The sequence below is a fragment of the Cicer arietinum genome, chromosome 2 (genome assembly GCF_000331145.2).
Source record: "Cicer arietinum cultivar CDC Frontier isolate Library 1 chromosome 2, Cicar.CDCFrontier_v2.0, whole genome shotgun sequence".
NCBI lineage: Eukaryota > Viridiplantae > Streptophyta > Magnoliopsida > Fabales > Fabaceae > Cicer > Cicer arietinum.
Genome location: NC_021161.2, coordinates 43,941,794 through 43,961,117, shown reverse-complemented (window position 1 = coordinate 43,961,117; position 19,324 = coordinate 43,941,794). Strand labels below are relative to the sequence as shown.

Genomic DNA, 19,324 nt, shown 5'->3' with positions numbered 1-19,324 from the left:
AAATTATTTTTTTTTTTTTCCTTCTTTTTTTTTTTTTTTTTTTTTTAATTTTCTTGTGAAATCTGGTCTGTTTCCTTATTTATGACTGTCATGTTATGCCGTTCTTAATATTATTATTCAGCTGTCAAATTACATGAGTTATTTGAATTGTCCTGTACACTTATAGTTGGTGTTGTAACTTAAATTTTAACAACCTTCCTTTACATGAAAATGTAGAGCAGAAGGAACTTTTTATAAATAAATAAATAAAAAAGCCTGCGAACATGAGATTTTGTCATCTCTATTATCCTCTAAACTTACCTTGGATGTCTTGTGTCTGCATGTTTATTTTAAGAATGCCATTTTGATTTTTATTTCCTGTGCCCCAGGTTGTTCGTCTGGTGGCAGGCAACATGGCTACTGGACAACTTTACAGTCATATAATACCACTTACCCTTCTCCTTGTCAACGGTAATTTTCACTCATTTTACTACTCTATACCACTATTGTATGTATGCAATGTTTGTTGTTTAGATTGCATGCTGCTGTAGTTTTTCTTTTAAACTCTTGTGTCATATAGGTAGCAGTCCCATTGATGTAACTGATTCACAATGGGAGCTGTATGTCCTGGTTCAGAAGAAAGCTGACGAGCAGGGAGAGATTCAATCTATGTTGCTTGGATTTACTGCTGTTTATCGATTTTACCACTATCCTGACGACTCCCGATTGCGTCTTGGTCAGGTTTGTTACCCCTATCAAAAATCGGTTTCAATTTTTAGCATACTTTATTAGAATACTCTCAAGTTCTATTTTTCTGTTGATGACAGATACTGGTATTGCCTCCTTATCAGCGCAAGGGCTATGGTTGTTTCCTTCTGGAAGCACTATATGATTTTGCTATATCTGAAAACGTTTTTGACATCACTATAGAAGAGCCGTTAGATGAGCTCCAAAATCTCCGTTCTTGTGTTGAAACACGTCGCCTGCTTCGTTTTGAACCGATTCAGCCTTTAGTTGCTAAGGCTGTTTCACTTCTAAAGTCTGGAAGGCTATCGAAGAAAACACATATTCCTCGAGTTTTGCCGCCACCCAGTGCAATTGATGATGTGAGGAAAAATTTGAAAATTACCAAGAAACAGTTTCTCCAGTGTTGGGAGGTCTTGATCTACATTGGCCTCATACCTGTTGATAAGTACATGGAGAACTTTGTCAACATTGTTTCGGCACGTTTGAAGTATGATATATTGGGGAAAGATTTTGGGACTGCTGGGAAGCAAGTTCTTGAAGTACCGAACGATGTCGATGAGGAGATGTCATTTGTGATGATCAAATCGGGGGCGGGTGAAGATATTACTGCAATGACAGAGGACAGTGGAACAAACCGAGAAGAGGAACTCGAGAAGTTAGTTCAGCATAGGGTAAAAGAAATTCAGTTGATCGCCAAAAAGCTAACCTCAAATGTTTGAAGCTCGATGTAGCTGTTAATTAAATCTGTCCTTCACAAGATGTCATAGCATTCTTACTTATCTATGACATTCAGCATTCCATGCTTACCATTGTAGTTTGTTTGGACAATCACACAAATGTTTATCTTGTTATATCATTTTGTTATAGTAGGCTGGGAAGAAACCGTGTGGTTGTAGCCTTGAGTTGTGATGATTGAGATTAAATACAGTAAAGTTGATTGTCGATATTCCATGTCCTTCAAGCCCTAGTTTGGTAGAATCCAAGAAATATAAGGGTTCAAGATTTTTTTTTTAATTTTTAATAATGTCATTTAGCTTCATTATGATCTAGTAGACACCTTGATTTATTTTAAGAGCTTTTTCAATAACTTTCTTTTAGATGCCTTAAATTGTAGTTTTATTCTTTTCTAAATACACAATAAACTAATTTGAGCATATTAAAAGATAGGATAACTGATTTTTGACTGTACCATTAGCTATTGATTCCGTGTATAAAGAAATTATCTCAATCTGAAAATTAAACATTTAACCAAGATAACTTACCTTATGTTAAATGTGCCTTCATTCATCCTTTGTCTAAATTACCGGATGTAAGTAAAGTAAGATTCAAACTAATTTAAAACAAAATAATGTTTCAAAATATCGACACATTATCATGATTCTTGATTTAATCTTTTAGTTGAAGAAACATATATTCAACAATATTGATAACTATGAGAGTGAATTACATCAATTAACGAATGTAAAATAACTAAATAATCGTTATAATTAGGTGACCATAATTTTTTTATAAAGATAAACTATATCTTCTCTCTAAATTTTCTCGTTTTCATTCACCAAAAAAAGGTAGTTATGAGTCTTTTTTTTGACTCGTAAATACATTTTAATTTAAATTAGTTTCCACACATATTAGGTTTGCTTATGTATTTTTTTCGTTATTTCGTCATCTCATATCTGTGTTGATGATTTCAACATTTTGGTGTCATGTTTATTTGATTTATCGTTTTGTTTAGTGTTCATTTGATTTATAGACATATCAATTATTGATTCAATCAATAACTAGGTTGTCAATGTTACAAATTCAGAGACAAAAATATTCTATTTACTTTGATTTTGTTGCATTATTTATAGGCATTGTATTATTTTATTCTATTAACTTAGATGTTGTGAATTTGTTTGCAGATTTATCATTTTTATTTTTAACTATGTTGATTATGTGTTTGTATCTGATGTACTCTACCAATTTAAATAAATATTTGTATTTGTATCAGATGTACTCTACCATAAAGCAATGCCATATAAACCGAAATTTCGGTTCTTGTCATGTGATATAACAGCATAGGTAATTAGACATCAATATTTGGGGCCATGCATAACATTATTTGCACAACTGTACAATGATCACATTTGTGAACAATTATTGTTAAAAATATAGTTTCTTTATTTGTTCTATTCAGAATATTGTAATAGAATTGATAAGTAAAGACCCGAAAAATATATTAGTATATATTATTGTTGATCTTATATTCTATTTCAGATAAATTTTAAGATAAATTAGTACTATGTCTTTATGATGAAAAATGATATTTGCCAAAATAAATCCATCGCATTATCCTAAAAAATTTCAGGTCAAGGTAATGGATAAAATTTGAAGATACAATGATTATTCTATTTAGAAATGCTATGCTATCCATTATATCTTCTTTGTAGTGGTTGGAAAGTATCAAATTTTTGATGTGTTATGGATCATAAGTCACATGGTACAGTCACTAGATATAGCATCACGGCCCCATATGAAAAGCTTTTAAAAATCAACCCCATAATATAAAAATTAACACGTTAAACATGTTGAGAGAAACTTTATCCACCTCACCACCATTTCTACAAAAAAATCATATATAAATTTCAAAAGTATAAACAAAAAAAACTTCTTTTTCTACCTAAAACTCACATCAAGATAGCATCAAATTTGCTATTTTTTGGGGATATATACTTCTGAAATAACATTAGGATGAAAATATTTGTCCCATTTGAATGTCGTAACAAGGCCACCGACTCATCTAATTGTCTCATTATAAATTATAACCGAAGTTTTCATGTGCACTAATCACCAAATGACGTGTAATTGATGGAATTATACATCATTAGACCATATAATTCAAATAGGCTTAGTCTATACTTGATATTACGGTGATTCACGATAATTATAACAATTCTTCGTGATATTGAATATGTACTCAATAGGTTTTTACTTTTCAGTCCTATGTTTATTTTAGCTTCATTTTAATTCTTATTGAATATTAAGTGTTTTATTTTGTTCATGTTTCAAATGTTACACCACTTTGGCGACTTAAATTTTCCAGGAAATATCATGTTAATGTAGAAAGTCTAATTCAACCAACATGGATCATCATGTATCAGACAACCATTCATGAATTATATTAAATTGTCCAATTAATGTGGATAGAATACAGTTGCAAAAACTGGAGAGAAACATCAAATCGATAATTTATTTCTATACATAACTGAAAAATTACACAACTTTTGCACAGAAGAACAAACTTATATGCCCTTTACAACGATTATGACCTTTCAACATTGTAATGGCTTCACTCATTCTAATCCAAAAACTGACTTGTACACTGTAGGGGAAAGAAAATAAATAGGATGATGAACAAAAAATGAAATGAAAAGAACAAACATATTTCAGACTCAATAACTTACTACCTCTTCACCACATGCTGAGCAACATTGATCTCACATAACTATCTCTGGCTTCAAAATATTTGACTTAATCTCTTTGTGGGGCAAAACCACACCACCATTGCTGTAAATTTCATCACATACATGAACATCTTCTCCGAGAATAGTCATATTCTCGACTCGAGCCCATTGCCCAACAGTTGAATGCCACCCAATAATACTGCTGGATATGCAAGCATGCTTCTTAATCCTGACTCCTCGCATTACCGTGCAGCGCGAGAGCCTAACACCAGATTCAACAACACAGCCAGGACCGATAGCGACGTCGGGTCCAATTAGACATCCTTCGCCAATTTTGGCTGTTTCATCCACAATGACATTCCCTACAATGTTAGAGCCACTGGCCAACTTGGAAGAAGATTTCTTCCTAAGTGAGTCCAGGTAAAGCCTCAAGCCAGTAATATAGTCCCTTGGTTGTCCAATGTCCATCCAGAATCCAGGCAGGACCATTGCGTATAGCTTTTTCTCTGCAGCAATCTTCGGAAAAACTTCTTTTTCAATTGAAGTGGGCCTCAGTTCAATTCGATCCAAAACAGAGGGGTTCAATAGGTAAATTCCAGCATTGATTTTGTTTCCAACAAACAGCTTTGGTTTTTCAACAAACTTCTCAACCTGCCCTGTTGTCTCCTCCATCACAACCACACCATATTTTGATGGCTCGTCAACCTACATGAGTACATGAAAAATGATATAATTCGATGCTCTAACTGGTATATTAAATATATAGTTTCACATGATTGAAATTTTTTTTGTTACCTTTGTAACCATTATGGAAGCCTCCCCTCCATGTGATTTGTGGAATTCAATCATTTCTTTAAGTGGGTACTCACTGATAACATCACTGTTGAGAACAAAAAATGGCTCGCCGGAGTCATCAATAAGCTTATCCCTAGCAAGAGCCAAGGGGCCTGCAGTTCCTAATGGTTCAGTTTCTTGTGAACAACTAATCGTAATGCCGAGCTTTGCTTCAAAATCCTTCAAGAAGTTCAACATAACCTGAAGTAGGAAGTATTACCAATGTCAAAACAAAGGAACTTGAGCCACAAAAAATCTCTTGATGCATTGACTATAACAATGTTTTAGGAAAAGGTTTGATCCTTCATACCTCTGGTTGGTAATTGATGGCCAGTACCACTTCAGTAACTCCAGTGGCCTTAAGAGCCTCTATCTAAAAACAAGCCAAATTAAAAAATAAAAAGTAAATTAGTAAGATGGTCTATTATGCCATATTAAGGGAATTAGAAATAAAGTATGTGCATAAATACATGCTCATGCATGCACACAAATAAAAGAGTGGTTTTTCCTGATGTACAAATCTGAGAAGTTCCTTTAAAAAAAAAACGGAGAAGTTATTGTATTTTTAAAAAATTTGACACATCCCTGTTATGTAGAAAGAAAGGCATCAGATGCCACACTAACAAAGCATTCAACAATAAAGCATATCCCTAATATTCTATAACATTGACAGATTTAAAACTTATTGGAAAAAGGTTTAAAATAGCTTTACCTGATGCAGAATCATGGGTTTGTTAGCAAAATCAACAAGAGGCTTAGGGACACTGAGAGTCAATGGCCTCAACCTAGTTCCAAACCCACCAACTAGAATCAATGCCTTCATTGTGATAAGCCCTTTGTTTTCCTGCAAGTTTAAAAATTAGAAGCAGATCAAGATAAGCCAACAGAGAATGCAATCTGAAATATGAACAGATAGATTCCACCATGTCTGATATATATCGATGCTAGGAAAGAAAGAAGGACTAGCACATAATCTTAAGAAAACAACAGGCAAGTTAGTTGATCGTGAACACACAAGACACGAGTGTTCTATCGGGGATTCAAGCGTGACACGAATCAATTTATGTGCCACCTCATGAATACCAAAGTTTAGCTAGATATGAAAACCAAAGACAAAACCCAGCTAATGAGCCACTAGTTTTCAATTAGAATGACAAAAGAGGATTGAATTCTGACGCAGATTACTCCATAAATGGTTTCAAACATATGTGTCAATCAAGGTGCATGGTAAGGTAAATATGTGGTGTTCTACACGCAGTTTAAAGTATGTATCTGTTTCCATCTATCCAAATGAAAAAAAAATTCATATACATTTGTTATTTTAAAACCTGTTTGAGAATCCTTTAAGTAAATCACATTGCTTTGAGTCAATTTGAATAAATTTCTCCACAGACACTTAAGGAAAAAGAAATATTAAAAGAATCTCGACATAAATACAAGTATTTATCCAATAGCTTCTCGTATAAGTTGAAATTAACTCCTACGCCTCAATTTTTCTTGCAAGATTTCGTATTTCACTTATATGTAAACACCTATAAACTTCTAATGATTTTTTCGAATGTAAAGAACCACAAATAGGGATGTTGGGATGGAAAGAGAACTATAAGGGAAAGATAATGTGAAAAATAAAAGCAGTCTCCTTTTTAAACCCAAATTTCCTAACATCAACATTAAAAAAATTAATAATAAAGTATGTGAGAAAAAAAATCATAAATCAAACAACATATGTAGTGAGGTTACATGAATTGCAAAAAAAAAAAAAAAAAGCATTGACATCCGGAGGATATTTGATTGCTATTGAATCTCGCAAAATCACCGAGATTTTGACAAAAGCTATACTTTGGTACTTCAATAAAATCACATAATCACTGTGATTTCATTATATTTACTATGATTCCAAACATGCACTTATTGTTTGACTATATTAATTTCTCAAAAGAGAAAATATCATACTACCTAAGTGTATGTTGGATTTTAAAGTGACATCAGCAAAATCACGGTAAAGTTACCAAGTGTAGGGTGATTCGTGATTTTGTCAAAATACAAATGAATAAAGCTGTTTAACTTTTCATTGCAGATGCAGCAGTTTTGTTTAGAAATTCCAGTAGACATATTCAAATCCATGAACATAGAAGTAAAAATGTAAATTTATACTCAACAAGTAAATAAATCAATTAAACATAAATGAAGAGACTTCAGCAACACAATACAGCACCAGATCTGAGCATCACACTGAAAAATCTAATAAAAATCGAAATTAGATCACAATTCAAAAAAACAAAAACAAAATGCCAACTCGAACATTGTGATTACGTAATCGAAATTCGAAAACGACATAAATACATTCATTGATTAAGATAGAGAAAATTGGATTTTAGCGGGAAAGTGTGTAAAACAAAGCGAAACGGTGATTACATTGCGAGAATTATGAGGATCATGTGAATTGAAACAAACGATTACCTCGGGAGTTAGATCCGCGTGAGAATTCAAAATCGAGATTTGGAACTGAGTCGCGGTTAAACCCCGACCCGGACCGAGTCAACACGGCGAGTCGGAATCTAGAAGTTGAAAAACAAGAAGAAGACGAAGATTTGCGAAGAAAAAGCCGCAACTTTGTTTCATCAATCTTCGTCTTTATATAAGCACAACAACAAGCACGCGCCAACCATATTACTAACTACCTTCTCTTATTTATCCATTTATTTATTTTATTTTATTTTAAGGAAATATAAAGTATTTGAGAAAGTGATATATGTAGTTTAAAAATTTTGATTAGGTATACATTGAATTTTTAGGTATTATCTTTTTATGTTTTATTTTAAGAGAGATAGAAATTGCACACTATTAAGATCATTAATTCTTTATATTTTATATTTATGAAATATCTTCTTAATTTTTTTAGAAAAATTGTCTTTATTATTTGACATGAAAGGGGATATATTGTATAAATAATTAAAGAATTTAAATGATTAATAAATTTTATTTAATATAAATTATTTGCAAGATTTTGAAAACTTTAATAATAAAAATAATTAATTTTTTTTATCTAAAAGCCAATGTATATACAAAAAGTTTAATCAATGATTTAAAAAATAAAAAATTTAAATAATAATAAAAATAAAAAATTAACTATTTCATTAAGAGACATATACTTTAAAATAATTAAAATATTTTAAATGGTAAACAAGTTTCATATGACCAACCTTTTTCGTGTATATTTCTTTAAATAGAGATCTTAATTCAAATTAAATAGAAAGTGATTCTTTTAAAATAATAATAATTAATAAAAAAAGTCAAACAATTTAGTAAAACAATATATATTGTCTAGAGAGATAAAAACACCTATATATTTAATAATAATTGAAATGAATGAATTTTTTAAAACACAAAAAGAAGTTTTTTTTTTCTGTGGGCAGAGTTTTTCTTTTTATTACGGTGTCGGTGAGGCTTCCTACGTTGTTTCGGATTGTGGCCACTTCTTGCTGTTCGTACCTTTTACTTGCCTATTACGATTTGTACTACACATGTGTGTCAAACAAAGTTGTGACTTCTTTACCACTCTAGTCTCTCTCTACTTGCGTGCATGAACAGAATATACCACACACACTACAACTCTGCTCGAAATTTCCTTTTCTTTCTCTTGTTCTTTACTTTATTTACTATATTTATATTATTATTATTATAGTCGTAGTTACTGCGACATATATGTCCAAAATATTATTTTATTTGTTTATCAAAGTAGGACACTTAGATTCTAAAAATATGAATTTGGCTCTTTAAAAATTAATAATATTAAAAATTGATGATCAAATAAGTGATTAGTTTTATATATACATATATGATCAATTATAAAGATACAATATTTACAATTAATTTATTTATTTGTTTTAACAATATTTCACTTCAAAAGAACTAAATTCTTAAAATATTATATTTATGCATATTGACAAGTTCCTGAAAAAAATGCATAACAAAAAGTTGATGAAATGGCATTGCTTCATTAAGTTTCGATTCTAAAAAAATAACTACATTCATGTACTAATTAAGATTAGTTAATTTCATTTTTTTTAAATAACACTTTTTGAAAAAAAAAATTGGAAAAATAATTTTTCTATATTAATAACAGTAATACGATTGATTATTTTATAATTTTTCTTTTACTAAAAGTATAAGCTATATTTGCATTGTGGACTTCACTTTTTTTGATTTTCTTTTCTCAAATCATGCAAGTCATTTATCATTTACACTTATATTCTTATTATAAAATTGTGCATTAAGGCCCTATTTGGTAGAAATAATGAATAATTAAATTAACTGAAATTAGATGAACTTATAATAAATAGCAGATAATAAGTTAGCATATTTAATTTAAAGAATACGGTTAAGTTAACGGTTAAACTAACTTATAAATATAAAATTAAATAAAATGATATTTTCAATTAATTTTTAAAAATTATCATGTAAGATAACGAGGATAAAAAATAACAAAATATCAAACATTATATAAACGTAAATGCTACTTGAAATAAGATTTTAGAAAAATATTATAAACTCGCAAAAAATATTATAAAATTGTGAAAAAATGGCCATCAAACAACTTTATTTTGTTCGTATAAACTTTTACGCTGTAAATTATTTTCTTCTCACTAGAGATTTTATTTTAATTATCAATGTAAATTGAACCGACTGATAATAATTCAACTTAAATCCGACAAAGATCTAAGTTCTAATCTCATAGTTTATGTGAGGTCTTCATTCGTAGACATATGTAAATATATGTGCTAGGTTAGCACTTTCTGAGTCTTGAGACTTTTTTTATCCTAATAAAAAATCAACTCACTTAAAACTTTTTGTTATAAATTAATTGAGTAAATTCAATATTTATTTATATAAAAAAATCATGTGGTCAACAAGTTATTTGATGAATATGGTAGTCATGACTAAACCATTGTGAATTATATAAAAATAAATAAATTACAGCAGTGTAACACTTAGGCAATGTCATTGCTTGAATGCATTGAAGTTAAAATTTATAAGATATACATAATCTTTGTAGTATTTATATAAATTTTAAATTATTTGATGTCATTGAGATGCATAAAGATTCATATTATTCAATAGAAACACTTAAGACTTTAGTATTGACGTACCTCAATAATATATAAAATAATTTCATATTTAAGAATTTATATAGATGTTTTATATATATGTGATATGAACTTTTAACTCAAATCCTATATTGAATAGAGATAACGACTCATGGTTTGTAAGAATAAGTTACACCTAATACAAATACATAATTGGTGTAATACTATTGAAATGTTGTACCAATATAAGATTACTAAATCTAGATGATAAACTATTTAAGAAGTCATGTAATTTTTTGTTTTAATCTTAGCCATTCATTATTTGACTAATGACTAAGATTCATTCCTCAAAATTTTTCATTATAAAATAATGTATACTTTATTAAATAAACTTGGATCTCACTCGCAGAAGTTAACTCGAAGGATGTCCAAACACATATATACATCAAAATATATGAGAACTTCCACAAGGTGGGACTTGAATACAACTTCTATTACTCTCATATCTAGTGTGAATCCTTGGTCTAATACTCACGTCGCTATCCTTATTTCGGCTTTGATAGCATGTTAAATAAGTGTAGAATCTCAATTTTAAAAGTTAGCTCAAGGGATAAGAGTTTAAAAAACATGTATACAACTAATAGTATGTGAATCTTAGCATTGTGATACTCCGATACAACTTCAACACTCACTCCCACATCTAGTGTGGGTTCTAAGTCCAATTATTACATTGTCATCTTTAACCTGATTTTGATGTTGTGTTAAATGAATTTGGATTTCACTATCAAATATCAACTCAAAGAATTAAGGTGTCCAAACACATATTTATATCCAACAACTCAAGAATATTGGCAATATAGGATCCAATACAACTTAAATACTAACTTTCATGTCTAATGTGAGTCCTAAGTCCATTTATAATATTGTTATCCTTAACCCGACATTGATATTATGTAAGATATTTGTATATCACTATCAAAAACTATTTCAAATGATGAGGGTGTCCAAACACACATCGAGACATATATATTATATATAATCAATTGTCCAAAAATACAATGTGAGACTTTGGTACAATTTCAATACCTACTTTCACACCTTGAATCAAATTACCTTATTATTATTATTCTTAACCCGATTTTGATACTTTCATATTATGTTAAATATATTTAAATTCACTCCAAAAAATTAAGTCAAAGAATTACAATGGCCAACCACATATATAATCAAATAGTTCGAGAACTATCGTGACACTCTAATATAGCCTTAATATATTTAAGATATTAAACTTAATTCTATCTATGTAAAAATAAAATTAATTATGTAAATAATAAGTCAAAATTACAATTGATTGGTAATATATTTGAACATATAAACTTAGAACATAAAAATGTCAATCTGCCCTTGTTATTTGAGCAATGTTCCGTTGCAGGATCAACAGAGTGGGAACTGGGAAGAATATGTATATAGATGATTTTAGTGTTTGTACTTACCACATCTTTTTGTTTTGATTTAATTCAGTGTATTTTTTTTTTAGATTTAATTTCTATTATTTAAAAAACTATTATTTTTTCATTCTGGAAGTCATAGCTTAATAAAATTATATCATGTGATTAACAACTATTTCAAAATTTATAAAAATTATAAAAAAATTACAAAAATTAAAATTAAAAAAATTAGAATGAAAATGACAAAAAATTATATTTAATAATTTGTAAACGTCGGTTATTCCGTAAACTTGCACATGGCTCGGATAAGTTGTCATATATTATGGAAAATGCTATGATTTGAAGGCCAAAATCACTCTCATTCATTGATTCATGTGCTCATGCTCTTTTATTCCAATTTATTATTCTTCATTTGAGTAACTTGACACTTATGCCAACAATGAATCTATAGAGCATATACTGCTGTATCTACTAATTCAACAAATGGACCCTCCTACGTCACAAATTAATTAATGGAATCAATGTTACTTCTACTAACGTCTCTAATCTAAAATACGTAAAGTTTTGCGAAGAAGTACATAAACAGTATTTGCTTTTCTTTTCTTAAAAATAAAGTATTTGCTTTTCTTTTTTGCAATACAAAATTAGCGGTATTTGCTAAGATACTAAAAGCTTATAAATATAAATAAATCAGAAATAGAAATTTTACTGTATATGTATCAATTTGACATGTACCAATATATTTGATGTTTACATTAATAATTAAATAAGTTTTTTTAAAAGAATTTATTATTTAAGAATTATAATAATTAAATATTATCTATTAAAAGTGTGGGTAAAATAAAATTTTATATTTGATTAGAATACTCATTATTTTATTAATTTAGAAAATATATGTATCAAAATATTTCAATTTATGGATCAACCATAGAAACTCTTATAAAAAATATATGGATTAATTCTATTTTTAATCTTTAAAATATTGCAATTGTTGGATTTTTGTCTCTACTTTTTTTGAGCAATTTTAGTCAAGAAAGTAGATTTTACCACTTAATGAAAAAATACTTCTGAAGAGTTCCTCTTTACTAGAACAACTGCCTTAGGTTGAGATTAATTTCTCATAATAAGTTTAAAATTATGAAAATATTGGAGCTGATAGTTGAGGGAAAACAAGTTTCAATGTGTTTGCTGGAAATTTATCACTGGTAAACTAAGGGTTTGTTTAAGGTGATAGTTTTACTAGTAAACCAATATCAAAATGAATTAGTCTTTGTGGTGGGATTAAGAATGAGTTCCAAAGTGGTTATAGAAATTGCTCAAGAAAATGAGTTTTCATGGATATATTAGTTTCCCCAAGGTTAACATTCTAGCATGAACATCAATAGTTGCTTGAATTCACGAGGTTTTGGTATAAACAGAGAGAAAATATAATATATATGTTTGGTATTTTCAAGGGAATGAGGGAGAAATATGATTCAAAATTTTAAATACTAATCCAGTCAACGTTGCATCACAAGATGAAAAAATGTGTACATTGTGAGTTCAAACAAAGAGATTTGATCTTATACAAATTCAATTTTGTACAACGAATTTATTTTGTCACACGATGAAGCAAAAGGTAAATCAAGTCTCAGTATCCTCATAAAAAATGTAGGTATGAATGTTAGAAATTTAATGATTTTGATTTCACTCAAAAAGTTGTGTATCTCATGTTATGGACAAAACACTAAGTAAATAAATGTCAAGTAGGAAACTCACAACATGAAGTTCATATTCATCACTAATTTAACCATAGAAAATGAACGAATTAGACTTTAGTATAAACACGAAAGTTGTAGATAATATAGACTTTAGTATGAACACGGAAGTTGTAGATAATTGGATTAACTTTCTAAGGATACAAGAATAAAATTTATTGTATCCGTAAAACTTAACATATGGTCCAAAAATCACATTGAGGTCTCTAACAAGTTCAAAATGATGGAAAAGGTATCCTAGAGCATGATACAAAATTTCCTTTACTTAAGGTAACACCTTAACACTATATTAGAACTATTAATACTATGTGGCATGAAATGAATTTCATTCAAATGATCAAAGAAAAGTTCATTTCTAGCTCACTCAAGATTACTCTTAGGCAAGAAAAGTATGAACAAGCCAATATTCATGGTTATGAGTTTTGAAATTGAAATGGAGGAGATGGTGATTATTTTCTCCATAATTTTGTGGAGAATGAAAAAGGGAGAAATGGTGAACAAAATTCTCATTTTTAACAATATTTTTCAAATGTTGTTTAAAAACAAAAATGTTAGTAGTGAAAAATGAAAAATCTTAAATAATGATCTAGAAGACAATATTTTGCATTCTAATTTAAGCTTCACACAATGATGTGAGCCCCCTTATCACAAATTTATTTTTTATTGACTCATTCTACGAAACGTACCCTTAACACAAAATATGAAGTTCATGATTCTGGAAAATGTGTCTTCGCTGTGCGATATTAATTTTTACATTATGAGACCAAACATGTATTTGCATTGTGAGACTGACCTTTCACATTACGAAACCAAAATATCTTCACACTACGAGACAAAATATGTATACACATTGCGAGACTGGTCTTTTGAATTGTGATACGAGTCGATGTTCAAGTTGTGGAAATGATGTTGCATCGCACTGCGAGACAATTCTCCCACGCCGCAAATGAAGTTAAAATGTATTTAAATTTTTCCCAATTCTCCTAAAATTTTATCTATGATTCACTTATATTCTAAAAGATTTTTAATATATATCAAATTAATCTCTTAAAATCCTATTTAATTACTAAATAGTTAATTATTAAATTCAGGGTTTTACGGGGGCAATATTACTGCAAAGTTTATTATGAATCTTTTTTTAGGCATATTATGAATCTTTTGTTACATACATATACATGCATGTATCTTTCAAATAAAATTTTACATTATCTTTCTCGACAAATTCGACGATATAGAAATTTGATAGACGATTTACTGTAGATTAATGTTTAAAAAATCAAAAATACTTTTCGAAAGTATAAGTTAAAGGTTGATACGAAGACCTAATTTGTATTAATTGATGAATTGAGTTTTGACGAACACGGTCATTTTCTTTATTTTAATAGAATTGATAACAATCGAGTGATTGTCTCAACTATAAAGACCAAAAAATCGACGATAAAATTTATGAAGACTTCTAGCACCGAACTATGATGCACAAACCATAAAGAAGATAATTTGTAGCAACTGCATGTCTTTCTATATTATAAATTTTATATGTAGTTGTGAAAGTCTTACATTAATATGGCACGAAAAAGTAACCGGACTCAAAGAACTAGCTTTTGAGATTAAGCTATATCCATGTGAGAGTCTAATACAATTTTAAAAGGTAATGCGATGAAGTTATTGAGTCAAGATGATTAACAATTATTTGACTCCTAACCGTTTTATGCATAGAACTAGACATAGCTAGCATGAAATTTGTTGGACTGCTCATTTGTGTATGACCCAACAAATGCTTTTTTATCCTCTTATGAATTGAGTTTGTGTCTAATTCAACCTTACTAGTTAGTTTATAAAGTTAAAATTACTCTCAGCTTATAAAAAATTGTTGTTGTGTAAAGGTGTCTCACGATAAAAAATAAAAATAAAAATAAAAATTAAAGACTAATAATTTAAGATACAAAAATTTATTTAAGAGATTAATTAATTTCTCTCAACAAATATTATTTCATATGCAAGAATGATTATTTTTCATATACTTTCTGTCAAAGTGTAACACACTATGTTTGCTCCCGCTTATAAATATCACAATCCAATGTAAACTCAACAAATTAATGTCATAATTGAAAACTATATAATACGAATGACACATTATTACTTTAAATTATTTTCAAGAGTACATATACTATTAAGAGTAAGATTTGACCAATTTACAAACATTGTCTAACCAAAATCATTTAAATATAAGCAACATATCCTACTTGATTTTTTAGTAAGAGGCCATCACTAAAACTAGTGGTAAGATCAAGATCCACCAAATGTGATGTCAACCATAAGAAAATGAGCATAAATAGACAACTGTGACTTGATACAAGGAATATGACATACCTTTGATTTTAGGCCTATTGACCTTGAATATAAGGCAGAGCGATGTCAATTTATTTGAAGATCTTTATTAATTTTTTTTTTCTTTATTCTTCCACAAACTTAGTTTTATTTTACTAAAAATATTTCTTTTAAAGTTTACCCCTTAGTTACGAGTTTGAATTTATTTTTGAAAATATAACGGAATTAAATTTTTTGATACATTACTGATGTCGGGTACAATACAAATATAAAATACTACATTTTATAAAATATTAAGATATAGATACGTCCATAAAAATATGAATTTTTTTAATAATTTAATTAATAAAATTAAATTGTATAATTATAATATTAAATAACAATAAAAATTTATAAAAAAATCATAAATTGTGTTTGCTTACAAAAACAAATTAAATTAACTAAAATAGACAAATAATAATACATTAATATATTACCAGGTAAGTATCCAGTAGACTTACTTCACCATTCTAGAAAAATTTGTGCTTCATAGATTTTACAATATATCTACGAAGTTTTATCGGGCTCGAGAGATTATTTACACATAATTATCTAAAAAATTATTAGTTTTGTTTTTATAATGTGTATAAATATTTGTATAGATGAGTTGTTTTATTCATGAGATAACCACAAATTTTTATAATAAAAAAAAGGTTTGTGATATCACCTCAAACCAGAATATGATAATGAAAGACCAATAAATGGTCTAAGATATTATTTGAAGCCATTGAATGTTTATTAAGAACTAAAATACAAGAAATGGATCTTAAAGCATCTTCCTTAGAATTTAATTGACTATTTGGTCCAGCCTCGCTTTCATGGAATGTTTCCTACTTGCCATGTTTTAGTTTGCACCACAAAAAGATAAAGAATAACGTGTGCCAAATTCAACCTTTAATTAAAAATGATATCACACATCATCTAATTTTTTATGCTCTTTTCCATTTATACAAAACTTGTTATATCCGAACACCCACAATTTTTCTACATTTATGTAACACTTTATTTTCTCTTCATTTTTTTCTTTATATCACATCATCAATATATCACACTATTGTCTTTATTTTTATATCTCTCATAGTGTCTAATAGGTGTATGAGTTGTATGGATGTACGTAAATATTGTTCCTAATAAAAAGAATCGTCATATTGTGATCTTATTTTTGTTTTTCTCATAAATAAAAAGAGTTTGTTTATCCTTAAGTTCTAACTCAACTGACAAATGTCGATATTGTTAAATTGCACACTATGTCTTTGATTTGAACTCAGGACCTCAAAATTGTGTTTGAGTTTCTGGTCATAATTATATCATTTGATCTATAGACAAAAAAAAAAAAATACTTGTTTCATTTTTGTTCAGAAATTAATTAGGTGATCGGTCATCTACTCTTCAATGTTTACTTAAAATGCGGTAAAAACACAATCATGTTAGAGTTTCTGGAAACATCATTAATTTCATTTTTACTATTAAATTAAAATTTTACCCTACCAAATGTTGAAATTCGAAAAAAAATCAAAAGTTTTAACATCACTCAGAAACTAATGTATGACCCAAAATAATGAGAGAAGAAGTAAGAAGAAAAGATATCGGAAGATTTTACTTCATATCCCAATTTTACCCTTTGTTAAAAAGAAAAAAAATGTCAAACTTTATATATTTTTTATATCTCTGTGTTCTGAAAAATTGAAAACAAAAATTCGAAACACATATGTGTTCAAAAAACTTAAAAAAAGATTTGTATTTCGAAAACCTTTTAAATTCTCTGAAAGACATTTGTATTTTGGAAAACTTTTTTTAAAGTTCTCCAGTACATAAACGTGTTCCGAAAAACTAAATTAAATTTTCTAATACATAAAGTTTAAATTTTTAAAAATGCATTTATGTACTGAAAAATTTTATAAAAAAATTAGGTACACAAAAGTCAATTTCCTAAAACACAAGTCTTCCGAAAAACTTTTTTTTAAAGTTTTTCGAAATTCAAGTTGAATTTAAAGTACTCGTTTTTTTTTAATTGAAAAGAATAAAATAAATAGTTTGCATAAAATATATGGGTAGGAATATAAATTGGGGTGTATCATTTCCCAGAAATTGTAGTCGCATAAATAATCGGCCCAATAATCCAAATTTGGTCCAAGCCCAAAAGAAAACCTTGAATTTGTCTGTTGAAAGTTAGCATCAGAGCACATAAAATAAGAACTGTAATTTTATTTTATTTTATTTATAAATGGTCAACATTAATTAATTAGTAGTCAATTGTTAGTTTTTACTAGAGAAGATGAATTCATATCTCTTTATCATTCAATTTATCTGTTCCCTCTCGAACCATCAAACAGTTTGACAACTCCTAAAGGAGAAAATATTATACCGTGTATCTAACATGAAAAAAATAAAATAAACAATTAGCAATAAAAATATAAAAAACATTAGAAAGTGTGAGAGGAAGAGTTAAACATTCTCAAATAGAGACACACAAGAAATTACTTGAAAATGTGAGATCATTTGTATTAATTAATTGAGTAATATTATACATTTAATTGCTTTTATTATGTTAGCTCAATTGATAAATATAATATTATTAAATTTTATATCTTTTCTCGAATTCAAATTTAGAATATCACAATTGTATGAGTTAATTATGGTGTTATTTATTATTATTTTTAAATAAAAAAATATTATTTATTATAGATGTCATATTTTATTACAAATTAATGTTGAAAATTGAAATTGATTCAAAATATTCATATTTATTTGAATTTTGATTTATTTATAATAGGTTTTATATGGAATGACATTAAATAGGTGTCAGATTTTGTTTACTTTGAAAATGTTCACATATATATTTTTCTATTGAGAAGTTTATATTTCTATTCTTATGAAAATTTCCATTTCTATGCTACTCAATTTACAAAGGAGGCAAATAAAAAATATATGGTTGAAGAATATTTTTGTTTGATTTGTAAAATATATTTAATGCTAAATGAATTAGAGAGAAAGATCATTTAGAGGATGTCATGTGTATATTTTACCTAATAAAATAGGTCCTAATTAATCTTAGATGTAGAAAATTGAAATTGATTCAAAATATTCATATTTATTTGAATTTTGATTTATTTATAGTAAGTTTTATATAGAATGGCCTCTTTTTTTTATTTTTAATTTTATATAAAATGTCGGTTTTTGTTTTCTGAAAAATGTTCACATATATATTTTTCTATTGAAAGTGGATTTCTATTATGTGAAAAGTTTCCATTTTTATGTTACTCAATTTATAAAGGAAGCAAATAAAAATATATGATTGTATACATTTTTTATTTTTCATTTAATGTTAAATGAATGAGAATGATGATTTAGAGGATGTCATGTATATATACCCAATAAAATAGGTCATAATTAATCTTAGTATAGCCACCCTTTAATTAATTTTTAATATTTATGATACCATCATGACAACCATCGCGCGACCACCTTTTATGGTGTTCTAATTATATTAGCTAGCCTTGGTATTTTTTTAAGAATAAAAGATTATGACTCTCTTTTTATCTTTTTGCCAACCATATGTTTTTACTTTGTTTTGATTTTTAACCGGCCAATTGTTAAGAGAAACTAGTTATAAAAATCTAGAGTTGGATTAGAAGATAAATAAAATTTAATCTATGATTGTT

At 28.1% G+C, this 19,324-nt stretch overlaps 2 protein-coding genes across 2 annotated transcripts in view; one reads left to right on the top strand and one right to left on the bottom strand.

Moving 5' to 3' along the window:
- Positions 1-1,765, top strand: part of LOC101504326 (histone acetyltransferase type B catalytic subunit) — a 3,556-nt gene extending 1,791 nt beyond the window's left edge. Inside the window, exons 8-10 of the mRNA XM_004490850.4 lie at positions 369-450; positions 560-720; positions 807-1,765. Of these exons, the coding sequence (XP_004490907.1) occupies positions 369-450; positions 560-720; positions 807-1,445 (882 nt within the window). The 3' untranslated portion in view covers positions 1,446-1,765. The remainder of the gene's footprint in view (positions 1-368; positions 451-559; positions 721-806) is intronic.
- A 2,170-nt stretch (positions 1,766-3,935) lies between these two features.
- LOC101504009 (mannose-1-phosphate guanylyltransferase 1) lies at positions 3,936-7,718 on the bottom strand. Its single transcript, XM_004490849.4, has 5 exons — positions 7,464-7,718; positions 5,716-5,847; positions 5,314-5,376; positions 4,965-5,204; positions 3,936-4,874 (listed from the first exon to the last, which is right to left on the bottom strand). The coding sequence occupies exons 2-5, from the start codon at positions 5,824-5,826 to the stop codon at positions 4,203-4,205; spliced, it is 1,086 nt and encodes a 361-aa protein (XP_004490906.1). The 5' UTR covers positions 5,827-5,847; positions 7,464-7,718; the 3' UTR covers positions 3,936-4,202.
- Between the last annotated feature and the right edge of the window lie 11,606 nt (positions 7,719-19,324).